At 48.2% G+C, this 17,683-nt stretch overlaps 2 protein-coding genes across 3 annotated transcripts in view; one reads left to right on the top strand and one right to left on the bottom strand.

The window, feature by feature from the left end:
* Positions 1-419, top strand: part of PRG4 (proteoglycan 4) — a 99,679-nt gene extending 99,260 nt beyond the window's left edge. The window contains exon 7 of the mRNA XM_069232005.1: positions 270-419. Coding sequence (XP_069088106.1) covers positions 270-364 — 95 coding nt within the window. The 3' untranslated portion in view covers positions 365-419. The remainder of the gene's footprint in view (positions 1-269) is intronic.
* Positions 416-17,683, bottom strand: part of TPR (translocated promoter region, nuclear basket protein) — a 920,136-nt gene continuing 902,868 nt past the window's right edge. For both annotated transcript variants that reach the window (XM_069232002.1, XM_069232003.1), the window contains exon 51: positions 416-619. In XM_069232002.1, the coding sequence (XP_069088103.1) occupies positions 567-619 (53 nt within the window). In that variant the 3' untranslated portion in view covers positions 416-566. The remainder of the gene's footprint in view (positions 620-17,683) is intronic.

Genomic DNA, 17,683 nt, shown 5'->3' with positions numbered 1-17,683 from the left:
TTTAGAAGTTGCAGAATCTATTACTCTTGACATACCCCAATAGTTGCTTACTTGGAGTTGAAAAAAGTGCATACCTGGGTTGGAATAAGGGTGCAATCAGCTGGTTTAGGGAACTATATGTTCAATATGGCACAGAAAGCTAAGAGTATGACGGCATGCCGTTTGGCTACTCAAATGCATAAACATCCAGAAACACTCTTATGAACAAGCAATGCATGACCACAAAAGTGTATTTAAGATTAATAAATTCAAATGGTTCTTTTCTTTAGATAAATACTACAACCTGAACCCATCGAGTAGAACGGTGGTAAGGGCGACATCTCGGACCCAGCAGAACACAGCCAAAGACTGGTACAAGTGCTAAAATGGATCACGAAGACTGAAATCGGGAAAGAAAAGTGACTAACGGACTCTGGACATTTTATGTTTAATTTTATTAATAAACACTTAATTTTGCGCAAGTCAAGTAAAAAAGTACTATCAGCAAGGTCAATATTACATTGAAGGGACAAAGGCAGTCTTCATATTTATTCACAGCTGCAGACAGAAAAAGGAACACGGACGAATCAGCCAATATTGCTTCTGTTCAAGCCTCGGCCGCCCATCGCATGGGTAATACCTGCAACAAGAAGACACATTAAATAAATGCCTTTAAAAGGAGTCGTTTATTTTAACGTTTTAGCTCACAGCATCCGTTTCTTGTATATACTCTTCCTTTCACGTTTATTTCAGTTGTATCTATGCATTATAATCAACATGACATGCCCTCTCATCTTGGTCTCTGATCAACTACTCTCCATCTACTTCAGCCACTCACCCATGCCCTTGACCCTGCCTCTCAGGAGGTGTGCAAGTCCGAGGAGCTAAAGAAAAAAAAAATCCGCAGAATCACTCTGAGCAAGATAGTGGACGGACTTGTTCCTGTCCTCTCTTCGCCACTTGCTCTCAACTAACTGCTCCCGTCTTTTCCCCTATACCCCTACATAGCCACTCTCTTTTGCATCAGTCCAGCTTGTACATTTCTAGACATCTAAAATGCTGCTCGCTTCCAGGATAAAGAGAGAATGGTCTGTCAATCGTTATTTTTCTTGGTGCCCTCCCCATCAAACCCCCCTCTTCCCTTTTGCCAGCATATGCCCCCCACCTATTCCCAGAAAGTGTGAGAAATCTGGAGTCACCCAAAAGTGAAGTAGTTTTGTACTAGGGATTTATTTTCTCTGCTAACATGTTTTGTATCTCCTAGACAACTATGGTTCGTTCTTCCCCAATCAAAGTTAGAAGTAACAAAATGCCTTAGAAAGATGTGGGATGGAAATGGTAATCTAGAAGAACCATGTAGTCTCCAACTATCATAAAATTAAAAGCCTGCAACCATTAACGGTTCTTCCAAGCCAGAGTGAAGCTTGGCTCCCATGGTCACAGTATAAAGTGAAGCCTGACAAACTATCCCATAGGTGCAAAGGTGAAGAGCAATGACTACAGGGGTCAAGAGAGCCACAACACTGGGTACAGAACCAGAGAATTATGCAGTCATCCATTTGGAAAGTAATAATCCAAAACACAGCTTAGGTCATAGTCTTAAAGGTGGTCATTTTACATAAAAATATATGCACCAAAGAATCTTTGCATGACAATGAAAAAAATCCAAAGCATGAGAAACTATGAAGGATCCAGTGCTGGAGAACCAGCAGCTATCCAGCACGATGCTACTAAGACAAGATCCATTTGGAAAGTAAACCCCTCAGTTTAGCCATGACGCCAAAAGACCTCATCTAAGAAAAGGAACAACAACAAAATTGAAAAAATTTCCCTGATGGTCCATCTACCAACAGCCGGTCTGACCAGCACATCCCTCCTGCAATGTCGAAAAAAACTACAGTTTCATGGCTATCTCAGCCAAATGTAAATTGGTTATGTTTCATTAGGTTCAGTAAGGAAACCGGGATCATGACTATCATGTTTAAGCTTAATAGAGGCCTAATCATAGAGGAATATCTATTGAGTAACGAGTGGCTGAAGAAGTGAGTGGGGAGGACAAGCACAATAAATCCAAATACCCTGAGCTGGAGACTAGCACCCTAATCACTGTAATTACAGCTACACAGGATTGTTTAGGACAAGGATGGAGAGAAAAAAGTGCCCTTATTTTTGCTTTCTGCTTGGGAAGCCACACACTTGGGTCAGAATTCTGGAACTCCTATAGCTCGATGCAAAAAACATTGTTTGGGGTCAGGGACAACACGTTTTCATGTTTATTTTATCAACTGGAGAAGCGGGCCAAATTCATTTTAACACAAACTCTTTTGTGTCCAGTTTACCATAGCATTGATCGATAAAAGAGGACTGTCTACAAATTACGCACAATATGTTTGCTATGTATATGAGGTTCAAACTCCTATATGTGCTTCACTAACACAAAGAATTTACAGTAAGGGTGCAGACTAAAGAAATGTAATGAGCTGTGAGCTCAGCTTGCATTACTGACAGTGGTTCCAGTATAGAAGTGTGTACATATGCATAATGTAACAACTTGAGGCTAACTGAAGCTCCCAGAATGCAAAGAGAAGAATGAAAGCAAACAAATCTGAAGCATGACAGTTTTAATAATATAAAATGAATAACAATGGCAATAAATAAAACGCCAATAAATAAAAATAATGGTGCATAAATGTAAAACAGTAATGGGCAGTATGAAAATAATTAAATTGTGGCAAACTCTTGCTTTGAAGCAAATTTACAACTTTCAGGAATTCACAAGGTTTACATTAGTAGGTTTAGAAACTACTTCTAGGAAAGGACAAGTTATTACCTTCAGTAACACCTTATCTGGTAGAGACTATATCTAGCTGCAGATTCCTTACCTTTAAACTCTGCCCAGGCATCAGGCTGGATTCGGCAAATTTTTATGAGCAGTATCCCTGCATGCCGTTAGGTGGTCTCGATCGGCTCTGCGACCACGTCGTCCAAGCTGGATGATGTTGCAAGTCATACATAGACACCAATCTGACGTCTGTTTCTTTTCACAACTGCCCATGCCAGAAGCCTAGAGCCATGAAGAACACTGACTAGTTCATCAAAACCAAGGCACTGAAAGGGGAGTACCTGCCCTAGAAATCAGGTCGCAGAGTGGTAGGATTGCTGGTTAAGTAGGGAATCTGCAGCTAATTATAGTCTCTACCAGATTAAGCGTTACCAGAGGTAAGTAACTTGTCCATCTGATAGAAATTTCTAGCTGCAAATTCCTTACGTTTGAATAGATGCCCAAGAAATTCCACCCCCGGTGGTGGGATTTAGGACCACGGTCAAACTAGGAAGTTCTGCAGGACCGAACGGCAAAGTACCCGCCCGTATGGACCTGACTGCCCAGGCAGTTGTGCTTGCTATATGTGCAGAGATGCCCACGTTGCCACATCACAGATGGCAAGGACAGGAATTCCTTGTGCTAACGCAGGGGTCACAACTATAGCTGGGATAGAAGGAGTACGCACACACTGGGGGTTGCTTTTTAGCGAGTCCATAGCAGATGTTAATGCAGAGTATGACCCCCCCCTCTAGAGATGGTCCGTGTCTGCACAGCCCAACCTTTCTTCTCACCCACATGCCCTCCAAAGAGCTGATCATCCACCCTTTAGGAAAGTACCTCTTTTGACACTGTTTACCCCCCCACCCCGTTTGCCTGGTTTGTGGTGCAATTTCAACTCAAAGTGCACTGGGTACCTACTAAACAGGTCCCCAGTGCAAGATCTTTCTCCAAAAACTGCACAGTCGTTTTTTCCAAACCCTTTAGCTGCCACTAAGTTCCTAGGAAATGGTACTCTTGGTACCTAGGACATGTGGCACTAAAGAAGGCCCCTGAGAGCTGCAGCACAGACTGTGCCACCCTGAAGGACCCTCTCACCAACTGCATCCAGTGCTGGCATTGCAGACTGCATGCTCTGGTGCAGAGATAAAATGAAAACATGACCTGGCTAATATCCTGTGTGCCATGTTTCCTAACACTGCATGCTATATATTTATCACCCCTCCGGCATGCCTTACAGCCCTAAGGCAGAGTGCAGTATATTTACATGTGTGGGCACTGCTGCATGAGCAGCTATGTCCGTTATGTCTTTGTTGATTCTCAGACATAGCAAGTGACCAGTAAAGCCATTTTATGTACATTTGCTGGACACTGGCTATAAGGACTGCCCCAGCTCCATGATGGCTTCACTGAAGATAGGGATGTTTGGTATCAAACATTTCCTATTAATAATCCCTCACTGAATCCAGTGATGGAGCTATTAATGCAAGCACGCAGTGGGCACCTTAGAGGTGCACCCTGAAAACCCACCAACCCTTAATGTAGTCACTGACTGGTGCAAACCAGTACAGCCACCTTAGTGTTCTGGCCGCCTGAGTTGAGAGCCAACGCTCGTGAGGGCTCAGAACAAAGGTCTGCTCTGGGCAGAGGTGATAGCACCTCGTCCAGGCAGAATGGGCATTCCAGGGTGGGGAGTTTTAAATACCTTGACACCTTTGGGATGTGATCCAGTCCTCTCCAATGGAAGGGAGAGCCGACCCCCAATTCCTGACTACTTTTGGCGGCAGGACTGGTGGGAAAGTTAGTAAAATTAGGATGAGTGCCCACTTCATACCAGTACTTCCTCTAAGGTGGAAGAACTGAAGTGGACACTACTTTTTAAATTCCATCTTGTTTGGAAGGAATTAGGCCAATAGGGTTAGGGATATGCCCACTTCCCAAAGAAAGTGGTCATAAGAATGGTGTAGTCACCCTAAAGGTAAGTAGCCCATTGGCTACCACCTGGCACCCCTTCAACACACCTAAATTCAGTATTTCAGAGGCACCCCTGAACCCTAGAACTCAGATTCCTGACAACCTAAGAGCCAGACACTACATCGTCACACCAGCAGCCCCAAACTGACTTGGCCCCAGCCCCAAAGGCCAGTCTACAGCCCTCAACGATTCTGCATCAAAAGATGACCCATCCTGCAGCCCAACAACCTCCAAAACCATGGGAGGACTGCCTGCCTTTGACAAAGAACAAGATCTCCCAAGGACAGCAGACCTGTCCAGAAGAAACCAATTTTAAAGAAAAAACTCTGCTCGAGGAACTGCAAAACTGCACCTGGAACTACCTCTGCACCCAACACCCACGGCCCAAGTCAGAGACGCCCACCGGTCCAGTGAAGATTCCGAGTCCTCCATGGGTTGATGCCTGCTGGACTCTGCCTCGAAGCCTGCAGCTCTGTGTCTGCAACCAGCCACCCCTGTGCTGCTGAATGTGTGTGTTTGGTGTGATACTGTGCTCCCCACCGCCCCCTGGTGCTGACCTAAACCCTCCAGACCAGTGTCCTGGAACCGCAGGTACTTAACTGCAATCTGCTATCTACCGAGCACTCCTTGTCCTCATAGGATTCCATTACAAACCCAACACTAACTTTGACCCCTGTGCCCAGCCGGCCCAGTGTTGCAGGTTTGGGGTCAGCCCAAACTTTGACCTGTGGACATCCTAAATCCTGAAGACTGGAATCGTAAGTGGTATACTTACCTGTTTTCTGCACTACCACTCTCCCCCCCCCCACCCCCCCCGGAATCTTTGTGGATCAGCGGTGGAGTCTGCGACTTTGCATTTGCTGGACTATTCAGCCAATATCTCATCACACGACTAAGTTCCAAAATTGCCTTTAGATTCAATTGATTTTTGAATTGGCAATTTTTCTGAATTTCCTGCTAGGGCCTTGGTTAAGTCCACTGTAGCATTCATTTTGTGGAGTTAAAAATGATCATAGATAGGGGTAAGTAGCTAGAAGCAGTTTTAGTTCCTAAAAATAATCCCCAACTTTAGTAAAATGAGCAGCTCAGAGGACATGGCTGTGAAGCTCAACCTCGCCCCTTACCTCCTTCTTGGGATGAGAGAGTTAAGGTCCCACTGCACACTGAAACAGATCAAAACTGTTTCCACCCCTACCAAGACTACTAAGCTCCAGGAGCACTTGGCAGAGTATATAAATTAACAACCTACTGAGGAGGAAGACCTCCCCTCTGATGGGGAAGAAGTTAGAGATGAGGAGGATGAACTCCCCCTCCTAACCTAACTAGGGAGGACCGGGTCCAAAAGCCCCTGAATCCAAGGATAGTACTCTCAGGATCTGGATCTCCCACTGGTGAGACCAGCACCTCTGGGAACATTGAGGGCAGCCTCAATTAAGCCCTCCTTTCAGCAAAGATGGCCAAAAGATTAGCTTTGGAGAGACAGCGACTGGCTATAGAAAGGAAGTGATCAAAAATTAGATTAGCACCCATTAATGGTGGCAGCAACTTCATAACTAGGGTCAGGGAGCACTCTGACACCCCCAAAAATCCCCAAAGGGATTGTTCCCAAGTATGACAAAGGTAATATCACCACCAAGAGGTTCACAGCCTTTAAGAAGGCTTATGGAACCAGAAGATTGAATAAGTCTCACTGGGGAGCTCTCCTTTGGGAACTGCTCACTGAATGATGAACTAAAAGATGGAATAGGCTAGAGCTAAAAGATGGAATATGCTAGTCATTTCTATTGGCCCAACATGTCTCAGAAGATAAAGGGGTTTTGCAGCTCCTGTGTCACCTGCAAAACCAGTTGCAAGGCAGGTGGCCACTCAAAGCCCCCCTTCCCCCCAATTCCACTACCAGTGGTTGGGGGATCCACCTGAGTCATCCACAGCCTCAGGAAACCAGTATATACTGGTAGTAGTGGATCATGCTACCAGGTATCCTGAAGCAATTTCCCTTAGGTCTACTACAGCACCTGCAGTAGCCAAATCCCTTATAGGTATCTTTGCCAGGGTAGGGTTTCCTAAGGTGGTGGATTCTGACAGAGGTGCCAACTACATGTCAGCTTTTCTAAAACATGTGTGTGATGAGTGTGGGGAGACTTACAAGTTCACCACACCATACCATACCATCCAAAAACCAATGGACTTGTTGAAAGGTTTATCAAGACATTAAAGGGCATATTATGAGGCTCCCTGAAAAACTCAAAAGGAAATGGGATGCCCTCCTGCCATGCTTGCATTTTGCCTACAGAGGTGCCTCAGAAGGGAGTAGCGTTCCCACTTTGAACTTCTATTTAGCCACCCTGTCAGGGGACCACTTGCACTTGTGAAGGAGGGTTGGGAGAGACCTCTCCACGAGCCTAATCAAGATGTAGTGGACTATGTACTCTGCCTCCGCTCTAGGATGGCAGAGTACACGGAAAAAGCATCCAAAAACTTTGAGGCCCGCCAACAACTCCAGAAGCAGTGGTATGACCAAAAGGCTGCACTGGTAGACTTAAAATCAGGGTAGAAGGTATGGGTTCTGGAGCCTGTGGCTCCCAGGGCACTTCAGGATAAGTGGAGTGGCTCTTACTCTATCCTAGAAAAGTGAGGTCACCTACTTGGAAGACCTGTGCACTAGCAGGACACCCAAAGGGGTGATTTTAGGAAAATGCCACTGTTGGCATGGTTACCCCCCCTGCCCCCACCTTTTGCCTAGTCTTGATGCCAACTTTGATTGAAAGTGTGCTAGGACCCCTGCTAACCAGGCCCCTGCACCAGTGTTCTTTCCCTACAACTGTACCTTTGTTCCCACAATTGGCACATCCCTGGCACACAGTTAAGTCCCTTGTAAAAGGTACCCATGGTACAAAGGGTCCATTGGCCAGGGAAGGTCTCCAAGGGCTGCAGCATGTGTTATGCCACCCTGGGGACCCCGCACTCAGCACATGCACACTGCCTTGCAGCTTGTGTGTGCTGGTGGGGAGAAAAAGTCTAAGTCGATATGGCACTCATCTCAGGGTGCCACGCCCACAAACCACTACCTGAGGCATAGGTAAGTCACCCCTGGCACAGCCAAGTCCCTTGTAAAAGGTACGAGTGGTACTAAGGGCTCTGTGACCAGGGAGGGTCCCTAAGGGCTGCAGCATGCATTGTGACACCCCAAGCGACCCCTCACCAAGCATATGCACACTGCCAATGCAGATTGTGTGTGCTGGTGGGTAGAAAAAGGCAAAGTCGACATGTCAGTCAACAAGGCATCCCTTCCAGGGTGCAATGCCCACATACTACTGCCTGTGGCAAAGTAAGTCACCCCTCTAGCAGGCCTTACAGCCCTAAGGCAGGGGGCACTATACCACAGGTGAAGGGATAGCTGCATGAGCAATATGCCCCTATAGTGTCTAAGTCCATTCTTAGACATTGTAAGTGCAGTGTAGCCATATTAAGTATATGGTCTGGGAGCTTGTCATTACGAACTCAACAGCACCATAATAGCTTCACTGAATACTTGCAAGTTTGGTATCACACTTCTCAGCACAATAAACCCACACTGATGTCAGTGGGGGATTTTTTGAAAAAAGCACACAGAGGGCATCTTAGAGATGCCCTTGTATGTTAGCCCAACTGCTACTGTAAGACTGACTGGTCTGTGCCAGACTGCCACTGTCACACGAGTTTCGGACCACATGGGGCGAGTGCCTTTGTGTTCTCTGTGGTCAGAAACAAAGCCTGTCCTGGGTGGAGGTGCTTCACACTCCCCCTGCAGGAACTGTAACACCTAGCGGTGAGCCTCAAATGCTCAAGCCTCAGATTACAGTGCCCCAGGGCACTCCAGCTAGTGGAGAAGCCAGTCCTCCCGGACAAAGCCCCACTTTTGGCAGCAAGTCTGGTGGGATAATTAGGGAAAACAGGGCGGAGGGACCACCTAAGCCAGGAGCACCCCTAAGGAGTCCAGAGTTGAGGTGACCACCTCCCTGCAGAATCCTCCATCTTGGTTTGGAGGACAGGGACCAATAGGATTAGGTGTGTGCCCCCCTCCCCAAAGGGAGTTGGGCACAGGAATGGTGTACCCACCCTCAGGGACATTAGTCATTGGCTACTGCCCTCTGTAACACCCCTAAATCTAGTGTGTAGGGGCTCCCCTGAACCTTACTCACCTGATTCCCGGCGACCTCAGATGAAAGAAGAATAAAGGAGTGCTAAGCCGACCCCAGCAGTGAAGACTCTAAACAACAACTGACTTTGCCCAAGCGCTACCAGCCTGTCCTCAGCTTCAAAGACCCCTGCACCAAAAAGGCGAAGCATCCTTCAGGACCAACAATCTCTAAAAGCCCCACTCCTCCATCCCCCCCACCCCACCCTCAAGAGGACAGTGGACCTGTCCAGAACCTCCCCGGATCCACAAGTCCTGCCCACTCTGCACCCAACGCCCATGGCCCAAGTCCAGGTAGCCCACCAGTCCAGAGAGGCTCCCCAGGCAATTCCAGCCTCGAGGCCACCATGGGTTCAGCCCTCCTGGCCAACATGACAATGCCTGGAGCCTGAATCCGGAGGACCCCCCTGACCGCAACCAGATCAGACAGACTCCAGACGCCCAAGAAGACCCCTGCACCCGCAGCCCCCTGACTTATGGTCCTACACCCAGCTGCCCTTGTCCTGCTTAGGGTGTGTGTTTGGTGTGGTCCTGTGGCCCCCCAGTGCTCACCTAAACCACCCCCCCCTCCCCCAAAAGGCCTGTGTCCTGGAACCACGGGTACGAACCTGCAATCTGCTTTCTACCAAGCACCTCCAGTCCTCACAGAATTCCATTACAAACCTGATGCCAACTTTGACCTCTGCACCCTGCTGTTCCCATGTTGCCTGTGGTACACTTTTGGGGTCAGCTTAAACTTTGACCTGTGAGCATCCTAAATCCCAAAAACTAGAATCGTAAGTTATGTACTTACCTGTTTTCTGTGCTAACACTTTTTCCCTCTAGGACTCGATGGAAAGTTGCACTGTGTCAACTTTTGAAATAGAAAATTGCTACTTACTTGTAAACTGTTTTAATTACAAAAACCAAACAAAGTACATTTGATACATGTGCTTGATACTTATTGACAACTGTAGTTACCTGCAACAAAATTCTTCTGGTTTTACTAATAAAGTAACAAATATATTTTTGCTATATAAAAATAATTGGCCTGGAGTTAGTCATTGAGTGTGTGCCTCATTTCTTTACTGTGTACACAACAAATGCTTTGCACTACCCTCTGATAAGCCTAACTGCTCGATCAAACTACCACAAAAAAGAGCATTAGTATGATCTACTTTAGCCTCTGCTAAGCCTCTGGGGGACCCCTGGACTCTGTGCATACTATACCTCATTTTGGTATAGAATATACAGAGCCAGCTTCCTCCAACCTGCTAAACCTGCTTTCTTGTTTTCTTCCCACAGGTTGAAATTGAAGACACTGAATACTGCACTGTTTGAAACTGAAAAGTTTTTTTCTAATTTAAAAACTGCTTACCTTGTAGTGAAGGTCTTTGGTTCAAACCATCTATAAAAGCAAATGTTATTTTTCTAATTTGGTGTCTGATTTATTCTTTGAGTGCGTGTCTCATTTATTGCCTCTGTGAGTACAACAATTTAACAACTCCTTGATAACCCTAACTGCTCACCCACACTACCACAATTAGAGCATTAGACCTATTTATTTCTGCCTCTTCAAACCTTTGAGGATCCAGTGGACTCTTTGCACGGTGTACTTCATCTTAGTGCACCATATAGAGTGCTACCTCCCTACACACCCAGAACTGTTTTGTATGCTAAAGGTAGAACACCAATGCCTTTTTTGGGTCCAGGACGTGGAGCCTCTCCTCTTCCTTAGAAGGATATGGGGGTGCATAAAAAGTAGGCAATGTGATGGATTGGCCTACATGAAATGGCGTAACATGTTTGGGCAGAAAAAAGGCCTAAGTGTGAAGCACCACTTTGTCAGGATAGATAGAAAGGTAGGGTGACTTAGATGACAATGCCTGCAGCTCAATCATACTGCCAGCAGATGTAATGGCCGCAAGGAAGGGTGTTTTCAAAGTCAGAAGCACAAGAGGACAACTGTGGAGAGGCTCAAAAGGAGTGCACATCAAAAAAGTCAGAGCCAAATTCAGATCCCGTTGGGGCATAATGAATGGGGATGGAGGAAAAAGATGTGTCAGACCTTTGAAAGAAGGCTGATCAGGTAACTGTGAAAAAGCAGAAATGGCAGAGAAATATCCCTTAAGAGTGCCCATAGCAGAGCCCTACTTAGCTAGTACAAGGAACTTATGTGTTATAGTACTCTCCCACATTGCGCCTGTTATTTGATGCACCTCTGACTGAAGTGCACTGGGTCCCTGATAACCAGTTCCCCAGTGCCAGTGTTTTTTCCCCCAAAACTGTACAACTGTCAAATCCTTCAGTACCCTCTGTAAGTCCCTAGTAAATGTTAACCCCGGAACCTGGGGCCTGAGGTGCTAAGGAGGGTCCCTACAAGACAAATTGTGTCACCCTAAGGGTCTCCTCATCAAGCACGACAGGATGCCATTGCAGGCTGAGTGCTTTGGTGCAAAAAAATTAAACAATAAAAAAAAAACACAAGTGAAAAAACAACATTCACACAGCCTGTGTGCAATGCCCCCTAACACTGCATGCAATTGATCTAAGTCACCCCCACAGCAGGCCTTACAGCCCTAAGGCAGTTTGTATTATTTTACATTTGAAGACTGTAGGAAGTTGGCTCTGTATATACTATCGCAAAGTAAGAAATAGTGTGCAGAGTCCAAGGGTTCCTCTTAGAGGTAAGATAGTGGCAACATTAGAGAATTCTAATGCTCTATTTTGTGGTAGTGTGGTTGAGCAGTAGGCTTATCAGAGGGTAGTGTTAAGCATTTGTTGTACACACACAGGCAATAAACGACGAACACACACTCAGACTTACTCCAGGCCAATAGTTTTTATGTAGAAAAATATATTTTCTTAATTTAATTTTTTTTAGAACCACAAGTTCAAGATTTGAAGTAAATACATAAAATGCAAGGAACTCCACACAGGTAAGTTAGGAACTTTGAATTAGGGCAATTACATATACAGTTTTTGTTAAAATGGCAATAAGCTATTTTAAAAGTAGACAGTGCAAAAATCAACAGTTCCTGGGGGAGGTAAGTATTGGTTAGATTGTGAGGTAAGTAATACAGAAGTCTCAGTTCCTGGGCATAGGCAGCTCACTGTTGGGAGTTCAAGGCAACCCCAAAGTTACCACACCAGCAGCTCAGGGCTGGTCAGGTGCAGAGGTCAAAGAGGTGCCCAAAACACACAGGCGCCTATAGAGAACAGGGGTGCTCTGTTTCCAGTCTGCCAGCAGGCAAGTACCCGCATTCTCGGGAGCAGACCAGGGGGGTTTTGTAGAGCACTAGGGGGGGGACGACACAAGTAGGCACACAAAACACCCTCAGCGGCACAGGGGCGGCCGGGTGCAGTGCGCAAAGCAGGCGTCGGGTTTTGTATTGGATTCAATGGAGGGAACCGGGGTCACTCTAGCGGTGCAGACAGGGCACAGGGGGGCTTCTCGGGCCACCCACCACCTGGGCTAGGCAGAGGGTCACCTGGGGGGTCACTCTTGCACTGAGGTTCGGTTCCTTCTGGTCCTGGGGGCTGCGGGTGCAGTGCTTGGTCCAGGCATTGGATCCCTTGTTACAGGCAGTCGCGGGTCAGGGGGAGCCTCTGGATTCTCTCTGCAGGCGTCGGTTAGGGTCCTGGGGAGTCGCCTCGGCCTACTCACGGGGTTGCAGTCGCCTGGGAGTCCTCCCTGTGGTGTTGGTTCTCTGGATCTTGAGCCGGGAGCGTCGGGTGCAGAGGGTTAAGTCTCACGCTTCCGGCGGGAAGAGTGAAGTCTTTGAAAGTTGCAGAAAAGTTGCAATATTGTTGCTGTTTCTTGAGCAGAGCTGCTGCTCACAGGGGTTTATTGGTCCTTAGGTTCAGGGCAGTCCTCTGAGGCTTCAGAGGTCGCTTGTCCGTGTTGGATGCGAGTCAGGAGACAGGCCGGAAGGGCTGGAGAAAGCAGTTTTCGTCTTCCGTCGTCTCGGCAGGCTTGCAGGTCAACAGTCCTTAGTTCAGGTTGCAGGAATCTGATTCCCGGGTTCTTGGGTGCCCCGGGAGGACAGTAGCCAATGGATACTGTCCTGGAGGGTGGCTACACCCTCTCTGTGCCTCCTCCCGGAGGGGGGCACATCCCTAATCCTATTGGGAAAATCCTCCTAACGTAAGATGGAGGATTTCTAAAGGCAGGGTCACCTCAGCTCAGGGCACCTTAGGGGCTGTCCTGACTGGTGGGTGACTCCTCCTGGTTATTCTAATAGTCTCCTCCAGCCTTGCTGCCAGAAGTGGGGGCAGTGGCCGGAGGGGCGGGCATCTCCACTAGCTGGGATGCCCTGTGGCGCTGTAACAAAGGGGGTGAGCTCTTGAGGCTCCTGCAGGGGGAGGTGAGAAGCACCTCCACCCAGTACAGGCTTTGTTCCTGGCCACAGAGCAAAAAAGGCACTCTCCCCATGTGGCCAGCAACTTGTCTGGTTGCGGCAGGCTGGCAGAAACTGGTCAGCCTAACACTAGAAATTGGACTGGTATTCAGGGGGCATCTCTAAGATACCCTCTGGATGCATTTTACAATAAATTCCACACTGGCATCAGTGTGCATTTATTGTGCTTTGTGTTTGACAAACTCCCAGACCATATACTCTTATGGCTACCCTGCACTTAGAATGTCTAAGGTTTTGCTTAGACACTGTAGGGGCATTGTGCTCATGCACATATGCCCTCACCTGTGGTATAGTGCACCCTGCCTTAGTGCTGCAAGGCCTGCTAGACGGGTGACTTACCTATGCCACAAGCAGTGTGAGGTTGGCATGGCACTCTGAGGGGAGTGCCATGTCGACTTAGTCATTTTCTCCCCACCAGCACACACATGCTGTGAGGCAGTGTGCATGTGCTGAGTGAGGGGTCCCCAGGGTGGCATAAGACATGCTGCAGCCCTTAGAGACCTTTCCTGGCATCAGGGCCCTTGGTACCAGGGGTACCATTTACAAGGGACTTATCTGGGTGCCAGGGCTGTGCCAATTGTGGAAGCAAAGGTACAGTTTAGGGAAAGAACACTGGTGCTGGGGCCTTGTTAGCATGGTCCCAGCACACTTTCAATCATAACTTGACATCAGCAAAAGGTAAAAAGTGAGGGGGGGTAACCATGTCAAGAAGGCATTTCCTTACAAAGACATATCTGCGCGAGCAGATATGCCCCTGCTGTGTCTGTCAATTCAGACATAGTAAGTGGCCAGGAAAGTCATTTTAAATGCATGAAGTGGACACTGGTCAGCACGAGTTCCACAGCTACATGATGGTTTCACGGAGATAGGGATGTTTTCTATCAAACATCTCGTATTGATAAGCCCACAGTGATTCCAGTGATGGATTTATCAATACATACACCGGGAGGTCACCTTAGAGGTGCCCCCTGAAAACCTACCAGCCTCTGGTGGGCTTGCCAACTGGTTTCTGCCAGCCTGCCTGCTTAGCCTAGACTGTTCTGGCCCCCTAGGGTGAGAGCCTTCTAATCTCTGGAGGTCCAGAACAAAAGCCTGTCTGGAAGATTGTGTAACACCCACTCTCACAGGATGACCTGCTGATCAGCCTTAAATGTGAATCTGGTTCCACTCGAGAGGAAGCCACCCCCCACCCCCTTGTCCAGAGCCCACTTTGCCCCTGGACAGGTATGAAAATTCGCTAGTCAGATAGGCATGCCACCTCAGTCTTTGAGAAGGCATACCTAGAAATTCTGGGACAGGGTTATGGCTCACTTCCCACAGGAAGTGGTCATACATGGGATGCAGTGACGCACAAGGGTCAGTAGCTCTAACACCCTTAAATTCAGTATTTAGGGGAGCCCCTGGAGCCAGAGAAGCAGATCCTAAAGACTTAAGACCAAGGACCCTGAAGAGCCACAAAAGCAGAAGAGGAGAAAAGAAGCAGCTGACCTGGTACCAACCCGGCCGGCCTGTCTGCATCCCTCATCAAAATCTGCACCAAAGTCGACTCGTCCTGCATCTGTGACTCCAGAAATGTGGAAGGACTGCCTGTCTTCGAAAAAGCCTCCAGAAATCCTGTGAACAGCAGACCTGTTCTCCAGCAAATCAAAAGTAGGTACTCTCAAGCCTCTGAAACTGCCAAAACCAGACACCTGAAGTCACCACTGCACCCACTGTCTCCCACCTGAGTTGAAGTGGACCACTGGTGCCAACAAGGTTCCCCTGCCCTCCAGAGTTCGAGTCCATCATGGTTTCACCCCTCCTGTACTCCAACGCCCCATGAAGCCTCTGCATGCAGCCTCCCTTTACCACAACTGCACCAGTAAAAGAAAAACCTGACACAAAGACACCTCTGCACCCGATGTCCCTAAGCTGTGGAGAAGAGGACCAAAGGTGCCTACCTCTGCCTGAGCCTCATGAGGTCTGAGCCCCAGTGTTGGTTCAGCCTGGATGGCCTCCTGGCCAGACCCTCCAGTCTTTTCGCAGTGACCGATCTCCATTGAAAAGCAGTGGGTACTCCATGCTGTTTGCACCTAGCTGCCTCAGTGCCGCTGGTGTAGTACTGCTGATGCTGCCTTGGACCTTGCCCACTACCCACCTTAACTCCTGGAGATTGGTTTGTCTTATAAGTCACTGTACTGTGATTGCAGAACTTATTTTTCCTCCCACAAGTTAACATTGCAGAACTCAGAAATAGCACTGTGTCCACTTTTCAAAGTGAAAGCGTTCTTATTTGTTTCTTAAGCCTACATACATAAAGATACATGTTATTTTTAAACATTGGTGTTGATCTCCTTTTTGAGTTGTGTGCCTCATTTATTGACTATTGTGTGTATTTGTGGATGTCTGGTCCTCCACTGTGATAAGCTTAAGGCTGCTCGGCCACACTACCTCCAAATAGTGCACTCTGGGATTGTATAGCAAGCCCTGTCCACTCACTGGGGATTCCCTGGACCCTTTACACAGTATTGGCATACCACATTTAAAGGGCCAGCTTCCAACAGCATGGGAAAGGATCCGATCGTAGGATGGTGGCATGGATGGAGGGGTAGTCTCAAAGGGGAGGGAGTAGCCTCTTGGGACTATCTTCAAAACCGACCTGTTTGAGGTAATCGATTGCCAGTGGAGCAGCTGAGGGCAAATACTGCCTCCAACTGGCCCATGGTTGTTGATTCAGACTAGGAAGGTTTTGTCGGGTGCTGCACAGGGGAGGGTTACAGACTGACAAGTGTTGGCCACCTGACCCACAAGGTTGGTGGGTTTCGTTCTCTTAGCCAAGCAGACTGGCCAGCATGCGCTGCACAGTGGCTGACAGGGAATAGGTGTGGTTGGAGACTCCTCCTGAAGCCACGAAGGGCATATATTGGGTAGACAAGGAGTCGCCACCATGTGCAAGGACCTGGCTGTAGCCTGAGAATTTGTGAAGCGCTTGAGCAGTCTGCCTGGTCTCTGAAAAGATGGGTGCCAACAAAGGGCTTGTTCATCAAAGAAGCCTGGATATCACCTGAAAAGCCAGACATACTCAGACAGACGTGGTGCCTCAGGGCCACTCTCAAAGAAACCGCTCTACCCAGCTAGTCAGTCGAGTCAAGTCTGCAACTAATAGGGAACTTTTCTGCATCCTTCATCAGCAACAGCCTGAGACAGCACAGCATGGGCCTCCTCCAGGGCCTGTGGCAACACCTGCCCAACTGTATCCCACAGTGTGTGGGAAGAACGGCAAAAAAGGTATGCGTTGCTCACAGACCGCAATGTAAGGCTGGCAGAAGAAAACATCTTCCCAAGTGAGTACAATCTTTTGGATTCCCTGTCCGGGGCAGCGGAATGAAACGCACCCTGGGAGGTAAATGCTTGGATCACCAAGCTCTCAATGGTGGGGTGTTGCGTCAAGAAACTCGGGTCCCCAGGTGTGGGTAGATGGCGACGGGCAATCTTCTTGTTCACAGGAGCCTCTGTGCTGGGTTTGACCAGGTACCCGGTAGGACGACAGTGAGGGCACCGTGAACGGGAGCAGGGATTCTGAGGAAGAAGCTCCCAGTTGCAGCACCAGTCAAGAGATTAGTCTTGACAGCAACCAAGGGCAGTTAAAGGCCCAGGACCTCAGCTGCCCTCCTCACTACCATAGCGTAAGAAGCCTCCATAGCTAAGGCAGGGGTAGAAAGCATGCCAGTATCTGGAGAAGTGTCTGATTCGCTGTCTTCACCATCATGCCAGCTGATTGCTTCATGGGGCTGGTATTCTAAAAGGTCCAGCAACACCTCCCATTCATCCCCAAAGTTTAGCCCATAGGAAAAAGGCTCTGGATCAAAACGAAGAGGCAAGGATCCTACAGGCGCCAGAGTTGTAAGACACCCATCTGGCTTTGTGTCGGAGTCAGGGATTGCAATGGGGATGGCACTGCCTGTGGGCGTGGAGAGCACTGGTATGGGGGAAGGTTGAGGTGGCACTAACACCACCAGTCTGGATCCAGGACTGGATCTCTGGGAGCCCCTCAGCGTGATGCCAAAGCTGCTAATGGGAACCTGAAGGGGGCCCCCCTCTGACTCTGTGGGGCCCAAAGGCGCTCCAGCAGGGTCAGTCTGCCCACAAATGAGGCTCGCGGTCTGATAGAACTCTTGGGAAGGGGTCATTCCAGCTCCTGGAAACTTGGGGAGCCATGGAGTCAGCCCATATGAAGGTTCCGCAGAACAAGGCATAAAGCATTGACTCTTCCTTGTCTCATTGGGCAATGGATGAGGAGAAGTCCAACGCCTCTTCAACTTCTTAGATTTTTTTCTTGTGCCTCAACTTACC

The sequence above is a fragment of the Pleurodeles waltl genome, chromosome 4_2, assembly GCF_031143425.1.
Source record: "Pleurodeles waltl isolate 20211129_DDA chromosome 4_2, aPleWal1.hap1.20221129, whole genome shotgun sequence".
NCBI classification, from domain to species: Eukaryota; Metazoa; Chordata; class Amphibia; order Caudata; family Salamandridae; genus Pleurodeles; species Pleurodeles waltl.
Note: the sequence above shows the minus strand (reverse complement) of the source record. Positions and strands in the feature narration are given on the sequence as shown.